A 9105-nucleotide genomic window follows, 5' to 3' on the forward strand; every position below is an offset into this window, starting at 1 on the left:
GTTAAGGCTGCACCAGACAGCCAGCTGCTCAACCTCCTGTCTGTAAGCAGACTCGTCACCGTCCTTGATGAGGCCTATGACTGTAGTGTCGTCCGCAAACTTCAGGAGCTTGACAGAGGGGTCCTTTGATGTGCAGTCATTCGTGTAGAGAGAGAAGAGCAGTGGGGAGAGAACGCAACCCTGAGGGGCGCCAGTGCTGATGGTGAGAGTCCTGGATGTGAGTTTGCCCAGCCTCACTAGCTGCTGCCTGTCTGTCAGGAAGCTGGTGATCCACTGACAGATGGAGGAGGGCACAGAGAGCTGTCTCAGTTTGTCTGAGAGAAGGTCAGGTATGATGGTATTGAAGGCCGAGCTGAAGTCCACAAATAAGATCCTTGCATAATTCCCAGGTTTGTCGAGGTGTTGCAGGATGTAATGCAGTCCCATATTGACAGCGTCATCCACAGACCTGTTTGCTCTGTAGGCAAACTGAAGAGGATCCAGCAAGGGTCTAGTGATGTCCTTCAGGTAGGCCAGGACCAGTCTCTCAAGTGACTTCATGACCACAGACGTGAGTGCGACAGGTCTGTAGTCATTAAGTCCAGTGATTTTGGGCTTTTTGGGGACGGGAATGATGGTGGAGCGTTTGAAGCAGCGGGGAACTTCACACAGCTCCAGAGATCTGTTGAAGATTTGTGTAAAGATGGGGGCCAATTGGTCAGCACAGACTTTTAGACAGGCAGGTGAAATACCGTCTGGTCCTGAAGCTTTCCTAGATTTCTGTTTTCTGAAGACCCGGTTCACATCCTCTACACAGACTTTAAACGCAGGTAGAATGGTGGGGGAGGGAGTAAGGGGGGTTGCAGGGGGGGAAGGTGAATGTGTGAAGTGCAGATCAGAGCGGGTGTTGGGTGTCAGTCTGGCCTTTTCAAATCTGCAGTAGAACACATTGAGATCGTCAGCCAGTTGTTGATTCTCCACAGACTGTGGGGAATCAACAGTCTGTGGAGTCCAACATATCATATGTTGGACTCACAGTCCAACATATCATATGTTGGCTATACCAACATATGATATGTTGGTATAGCCTGTTTATAAATGGAGAAAGCACAGGTCAAATAGAAGCTCATTATTACAGCTTTCCAAAGATATATGATATGTTGGTATAGCCTGTTTATAAATGGAGAAAGCACAGGTCAAATAGAGCTGTTTTTATTGAATGCAGTGCTTAAATTTGACAGTAGCTTTTTGTTAATATTTCAGGAAATCCTTATGGTATTTTTTAAAAGGTTACCGTCAATGGAAAGCTCATTATTTAATCTTTCCAAAGATATATGATATGTTGGTATAGCCTGTTTATAAATGGAGAAAGCACAGGTCAAATAGAGCTGTTTTCATTGAATGCAGTGCTTAAATTTGACAGTAGCTTTTTGTTAATATTTCAGGAAATCCTTATGGTATTTTTAAAAGGTCACCATCAATGGAAAGCTTATTAGTTCAGCTTAGATATATGATATGTTGGTATAGCCTGTTTATAAATGGAGAAAGCACAGGTCAAATAGAAGCTCATTATTTCAGCTTTCCAAATGTGGTGGTTTGGTCACTTTATTTGTGTTTCTTCCTTTTTTTAGGTTTGCAGTGTGATTTGCTGTGAGCGTTGTTGTGGTGAGAGCATGTTGAATGCCACTCTGTCTTCACGATATAGGTAACCCGTGGCTATCTGTCGGTTGATTTTGTTTTGTTTCTTTTCATTTTCTTTGTGGGTATTTGCATTGACGATCTGTTATCTTTTTAACATGCTGAAGTATTTGAATAAAAAATGTGCCTGTTGATTAAAATTGCACTACCGCCTTGCACCTGGTTATTTACCCCATGTGGGTCTTAAGGTTACAATTGGCGTAGTCGGCAGGGTGGTTGTGATTTTATTTAAAAATAAAAATTGTGTGGCATATTTATGTTCTTTATTTTTAGTAATTGTTCAAGTAAACGGTAATCGTGTGTGAAGAGGAGCATCACAGTCTCCGTGGGACTTGGGTTTCACCATTTTGATTGAACTGTCTTCTAAAATAATCTGTCAACAGATATGGAACAAGAAATAATAGACTTGCGGGAGCAAATACGGAACCTGCAGGCACAAAACGAACAGCTGACGAGAGAGCGTCCCCTGCCTAGCAGTAATGCTTCTAACCAACCTCACTCTTCTGTGTCTAATGCCAATGCTTCATCTCCAGTGTCTTTTAGTAGGGTACTTTATGTCCCTCGGGAGAGGAAATGCCCACGTTTTCACGGGAACATGGACGCTACTTTGAGGATTGAAGACTGGATTGAGGAGGCTGAGGTGTGTATTGAGGGCAGGGGTTGGTCTGATAAAGAAAAGGTAGTGTTCCTGCTCGACCACCTGGGGGGGGGAAGCCAGAATGGAGATAAAACTCCGCTCACCAGCTACTAGAGAAACTCCAGAGTCTGTTTTTGATATTTTGAGAGACTTGTATGGTGGGAGACAGACATTCGTGCAATTACAACAGAGGTTTTATGAACGAAAACAAAAGAAAGGTGAATCATTTACTGAATTTTCCCATGCTCTGATGTCCTTGATGGACTTGATTCTTAATAGTAATCCAGGCAGCGTTCCAAATTCTGATAGAGTGCTTTGTGATCAGTTTGTCGAACATGTTCGAGATGTGATGCTGAAGCGATTGGTAAGGGAGAAGCCAACTTCTACTCTGCTAGAGGTTCGAAGTGAAGCCCTTAGGTGGGTGGAAGAGGGGAATAGGGAAGCAGTTGCTTCATATGTTCAGCCATGGTGTAACGTCACTCAAGGCAGGGTAGTTGAGTTTGAACCTAAGGTCAGATTTCAGGAGTCTACAGAGTTAAAAGAGGTTAAAGAGATGTTGAGATGGCAACAAACACAAATAACTGAACTTACTCAGCGTTTGGATAGCTTTATGTCTCAAAAGAATGAACCCTTAAACACAACTAGGCAAAATAACTCACGACGGTGCCTTCGCTGTAATCGCGTTGGGCATATAGCCAGATATTGTCGACAACCATGGCCCATTGAGTCAAACTCTAGATCCCCTCAGGGGAATGTAAATGAGACTTCTGCTGGGGAGCCTGACAGTGTAGCACCTGCAGTTTTGAGTCAGGTCGTAGAAGGAGCTAGTGAAGCCTCACCATCACCCGTTTGCCCTACTATCTTACAGCGTCTTGTGGGCAAATGTCCTGTAGTAATTGTGCAGATGGGGGGTGTGGAGACCTCATGTTTATTAGATACAGGGTCAATGGTGACTACTATAACTGAGTCATTTTTTGAGAAGCATTTCCGACAAATGGAAGTAGATGCACTTAAAAAATGTAGTTGGCTTCAATTAAAAGCAGCTAATGGTCTTGAGATTCCATATGTGGGATATTTTGAAACTGATGTGACTGTGCTGGGGCAAACTCTTTTGGGGCAAGGTATTTTGGTTGTAAAAGATCCTGTTGATACTTTGTTCCATCAGAGGAAAGAACTGACCCCTGGCCTTTTAGGTATGAATGTGATTGGACAGTGTTATAATGATCTGTTTGAAAAACATGGCCCAGCGCTATTTTCAGCTCCACAGGTCAGGCAGGCAGAGTTAGGCTGGAGAGACGCCCTGTCACAGTGCCAACGAGCAGATGGTGCCCCTTGTCCTGGATTCATTGGTTATGTGAAGGTGCAGTCTTGCCATCCTGTCCAGATTCCAGCTGGCACCATGAGGTTAGTACCTGCGCTGTGCCCTAAGAACATAAAAAGTTGTACAGTGGTTTTTTTAGAACCCCAGGATTTTAATGATGGGGGGCTGCCTGCTGGAGTGTTAATATCACCTGCCTTGTTGCAGTGTATACAAGGGGTAGTGCATGTACCGGTAATTAATGTTGGCACAGAACCCTTATATTTGCCATCAAGAATTAGACTAGGTAAATTGGTTGGTGCTGAGGTAGTCATGAAATCAGATCAAGACATTGTGTTTAAGGGAGATTTACCATGTGATCCTAAGACTGTGACTGTTCAGTGTCAAACCATTACATCAGTGTCAAGCATCGATGTTCAAGGGTTAGAATTGCCGGGGCTTACAGAGACTGAGGAGGAGGACGTTAGGAGTTTGCTAACAAGATATTCTGATGTCTTCGCTAAGCATGATAGTGACTTGGGGTGTACAAACTTAATAGATCATCAGATTCCTTTAATAGATGATACACCAGTACGCCAGCGATATCGTAGAATTCCTCCTAGTCAGTTTGAGGCTGTGAAGGCACACATAAGACAATTGTTGGACAGTCAAGTCATTAGGGAGAGTTGCAGCCCATATGCCTCGCCAATTGTATTGGTGCAGAAGAAGGATGGCTCGCTGAGAATGTGTGTCGATTATCGCCAGCTCAACGTCAGAACTCGCAAGGATGCCTATCCCTTACCAAGGATAGAGGAGTCACTGGATGCCTTGACTGGAGCAAAGTGGTTTTCGACTTTAGACCTGGCTAGTGGATATAACCAGGTGCCAGTAGCTGAAGAAGATCGTCCTAAAACTGCCTTTTGCACTCCATTTGGGCTCTTTGAATTTAATAGGATGCCTTTTGGGTTGTGCAATGCCCCAAGTACTTTCCAAAGATTAATGGAGCAAATTTTTGGGGATCAGAGTTTTCAGTCTTTATTGCTCTATTTGGATGATGTGATTGTCTTTTCAGCAACCATTGAGCAACATCTTCAGCGACTTGAGCTGGTGCTGGATCGGCTGAGACAACAGAACTTGAAGATAAAACTCAGTAAATGCTGCTTCTTTCGGCCAGATGTACGTTATTTGGGGCATGTGGTCTCTTCTACAGGGGTCCGTACAGACCCAGAGAAGATATCTGCTGTAGCTAAGTGGAATCGTCCACAAAATCTTCAAGAACTTCGATCCTTTCTTGGCTTCGCCAGCTATTATCGGCGGTTTGTTAAAAACTTTTCATGTATTGCTGGACCCTTGAATACACTGGTGGCAGAACTGATCAGGGGACAGAAGAGTAAACGACCAAAGATTAGTCTGGGGACCAAATGGACTGACTCATGTGAAAATGCTTTTCAGACTCTTAAAACCGCTTTAACCAATGCTGCAGTCCTCGCTTATGCTGATTTCAGTAAGCCCTTTATCTTGGATGTTGATGCAACCCATCAAGGTTTGGGTGCAGTCCTATCTCAAGAACATGGAGGCAAATGTCGACCAGTTGCATTTGCAAGTCGAGGTCTGCGACCATCTGAACGCAACATGCAGAATTATAGTTCAATGAAGTTGGAGTTTTTGGCTCTTAAATGGGCTGTTTCAGAAAAGTTCAGGGAATATTTGCTGGGTCAGAAATGCCTGGTGTATACAGATAATAATCCACTTAGTCATTTGCGGACTGCGAAACTGGGAGCGTTGGAACAACGATGGGCTAACCAGCTTGCGGATTTCGATTTGGAAATTAAGTATAAGCCTGGACGTTCTAATGTTAATGCTGATGCTCTGTCTAGAAAGGATGCTGCATCTGTAGCTGAATTGGCTATGACTACTGTTTTACCAAAGGAACTGTATCAGTATGCTCATGATAGTCAACATGTAGTCATAAGCGAAACAATTTCTGCTCTCCCCGTACAGCCTAGAGAAAATCTTGGTGTTCTGCAAGAAACTGACCCCGTTATTGGGCAATTCCTTGTTTATTGGGATCGTCAAAGGCCTCCAGATACACAGGAGAGGGCATCGGAATCATCAGAGGTGCTTGAATTGGTAAGGCAGTGGGAGAAGCTGGTTAAGATCGAGGGCATATTGTATCGGAGGTTCTGTCCCCAGGAGGAACATCGTGAAATTCGTCAAGTTGTGTTACCAGCTGTTCTCAGGGAAAGAGTTCTTACAGGCTTGCATGATGACCATGGCCACCAAGGAATTGAACGGACAGCAAGTTTAGTGCGAACTCGATGTTACTGGCCTGGTATGTTCAAGTTCATCGAAGAATGGTGTAAGAAATGCCAGCGCTGCACCCTGGCTAAAGTGGTACGACCAAAAGTACGAAGTTTCATGGGGCATCTGATGGCAGATAGGCCGTTGGGTATTCTGGCGATTGATTTCACCTTACTCGAACCTGCATCAAATGGACTTGAAAGTGTACTGGTTATGACTGATGTATTTTCAAAATTTACACAAGCCATCCCAACTAAAGACCAAACGGCATCAACAGTGGCACGTGTCTTAGTAGAACGTTGGTTTTACTTGTTTGGAGTACCACGACAAATTCATTCAGATCAGGGCCGGTGTTTTGAAAGTAGGCTGATCCAAGAATTATGCAAGCTGTATGGGATTTCGAAAACTCGCACCACGCCCTACCGACCACAAGGGAACGGTCAATGCGAACGTTTTAATAGAACAATGCATGATTTGCTGCGTACTTTGCCTCCGGAGGAAAAACGCCATTGGCCAGACCATCTTGCGCAGGTAGTATATGCTTACAATACCACAGATCACCAGTCCACTGGGTATTCTCCTTATGTCCTTATGTTTGGACAAGAGCCCCATTTACCTGTTGACTTTCTGTTGGGATTGGATAACCAGGTCCAGAGTGAAGTAGACTGGGTGGTGGACCATAGAGACAATTTGGAACGAATATTCAGTAAGGCCCGAGCCCGCCTTCAATGTGCCACAGAACATCGTGCCCGATCAAATGACCTAAAGGTACGACATGAACAACTAAGAGAAGGCCAGGTTGTGTATCAGAGAGCCCATAATATAAAAGGCAGGAATAAGATCCAGGATGCTTGGGATCCAACCCCCTATAAAGTGGTCCGGTGCCCAGATGGACATGGAGCGGTGTATGCTATTGCCCCTGCAGAAGGAGGTGGTAATATTAGACATATTCACCGTTGTGAGTTGCTACCAGCTTATACTCCCCCGAATTATCCTGGACTTCTAGATTTATTTGACCAGCAGGAAACTTTAAGAGATGAAGATATGGTAGTGGTGTCCCTAACGCCTGAGTATGCATCTGCCCAAGATCTAGTTATTAGGCCTCAACTTTTACAGGAAGATAATACCAACTTCTGTACTTCAGTAGTGGATTATGCAGAGGACCATCAGCCTCAACAACAGGAAGCTGTAGTAAGGCATACAAGGAGAGCAACAGCTGGGCATCATTCAAATCCATATCGTCTTCCTCGGTCAGCCTCTACTACTGAAGTCCAGCTAAATGATCAGGTCGCTCTCCCTATGATAAGGCTGTCCAGTAATGGTTCGAATGTAATGTTCCGCCCCTGGTTGTAGTATCAACGTAATCGACGGGACGTCGATTTTAATCTGAGGGGGTAGATTGTAATGGGACATGAGTGGGGCACTACAATTCCCATCAGCCCTAGCGCTATATAAGGAAGTAGTGAGGTTTGTTTGCTCTCTCTCGCTTCCTGTTCTTGACGATGAGTGGATGTCGCGGCACATCTAAAACTTCAACTGCTGGTAGGTAGAGAGATTAGTTTGCTCTCTCGCTTCCTCTTTTCTGCATTGATTGTGAGTCATGTGTAAATGCTGTCGTGGCAGATTGATCACTTCAGAAGAAGAGTAGCGGACGAGCAGTTATGTTAAATGCTGGTACAGCGTTATTGAGAGTTGAATATGTGATACACACCGTGAAGGAGGTAGTAGTTTTATAATTTTATGAAATTGTTTTTAGGATTACGTTTTAATGATTTTATTTTCTTTTGTTTTTAGTGTTTTTGCTGGATTATTGCCTGACTGATTGTTGCCTGAGTAGCAGTCAAAATAACGGATGTTAGAGGTATTGTTTAATCTGAAGGGAACTTGTGAATGTTTTTTATTATGTGTAGCATGTATTTTGAATGTTTTATTTTATTGATGTGATTTTATATTGTAAATAATTCTTTGTTGTAATTAACTGTTTCCCCTTGCAGGGATGCACGGTTACCGTTTACTTTAGATTTAATTTTCTTGGGTTTATTTATTGCTTTTGGTGGATGTTGGACCATAATTGTATATGGAAAACCTAGGCCATAAAAGGGTGGTTTCATTGTACTGACTGGTCTGCTCTACTTGCATTACCCACTGTTAATTAGTTTTTCTTCCTTTTTGTAGATTTCCTTTTTAAACCAACGATGGCTTCTGGGTTAACCTCACTGTGTGGATGGCGGTGGTGAGGTGGCTGGGAACGTGTGGTGGTTTGGTCACTTTATTTGTGTTTCTTCCTTTTTTTAGGTTTGCAGTGTGATTTGCTGTGAGCGTTGTTGTGGTGAGAGCATGTTGAATGCCACTCTGTCTTCACGATATAGGTAACCCGTGGCTATCTGTCGGTTGATTTTGTTTTGTTTCTTTTCATTTTCTTTGTGGGTATTTGCATTGATGATCTGTTATCTTTTTAACATGCTGAAGTATTTGAATAAAAAATGTGCCTGTTGATTAAAGTTGCACTACCGCCTTGCACCTGGTTATTTACCCCATGTGGGTCTTAAGGTTACACAAAGATATATGATATGTTGGTATAGCCTGTTTATAAATGGAGAAAGCACAGGTCAAATAGAGCTGTTTTTATTGAAGGCAGTGCTTAAATTTGACAGTAGCTTTTTGTTAATTTTTCAGGAAATCTTTATGGTATTTTTAAAAGGTCACCATCACTGGAAAGCGCATTATTTCAGCTTTCCAAAGATATATGATATGTTGGTATAGCCTGTTTATAAATGGAGAAAGCACAGGTCAAATAGAGCTGTTTTTATTGAATGCAGTGCTTAAATTTGACAGTAGCTTTTTGTTAATTTTTCAGGAAATCTTTATGGTATTTTTAAAAGGTTACCGTCAATGGAAAGCTCATTATTTCATCTTTCCAAAGATATATGATATGTTGGTATAGCCTGTTTATAAATGGAGAAAGCACAGGTCAAATAGAAGCTCATTATTTCATCTTTCCAAAGACATATGATATGTTGGTATAGCCTGTTTATAAATGGAGAAAGCACAGGTCAAATAGAAGCTCATTATTTCATCTTTCCAAAGATATATGATATGTTGGTATAGCCTGTTTATAAATGGAGAAAGCACAGGTCAAATAGAGCTGTTTTTATTGAAGGCAGTGCTTAAATTTGACAGTAGCTTTTTGTTA

The 9105-nt window shown here is 42.7% G+C and overlaps 1 protein-coding gene across 1 annotated transcript; it reads left to right on the forward strand.

Annotated features, from left to right (window-relative positions):
• Positions 1-3944: 3944 nt before the first annotated feature.
• Positions 3945-7265, forward strand: LOC306867524 (retrovirus-related Pol polyprotein from transposon 412; the record flags this gene model as incomplete). Its single annotated transcript, XM_079413200.1, has 1 exon — positions 3945-7265. The coding sequence occupies one exon, from the start codon at positions 3945-3947 to the stop codon at positions 7263-7265; it is 3321 nt and encodes a 1106-aa protein (XP_079269326.1).
• Between the last annotated feature and the right edge of the window lie 1840 nt (positions 7266-9105).

The sequence above is a fragment of the Barbus barbus genome (assembly GCF_936440315.1).
Source record: "Barbus barbus genome assembly, chromosome: 49".
Taxonomy (NCBI): Eukaryota; Metazoa; Chordata; class Actinopteri; order Cypriniformes; family Cyprinidae; genus Barbus; species Barbus barbus.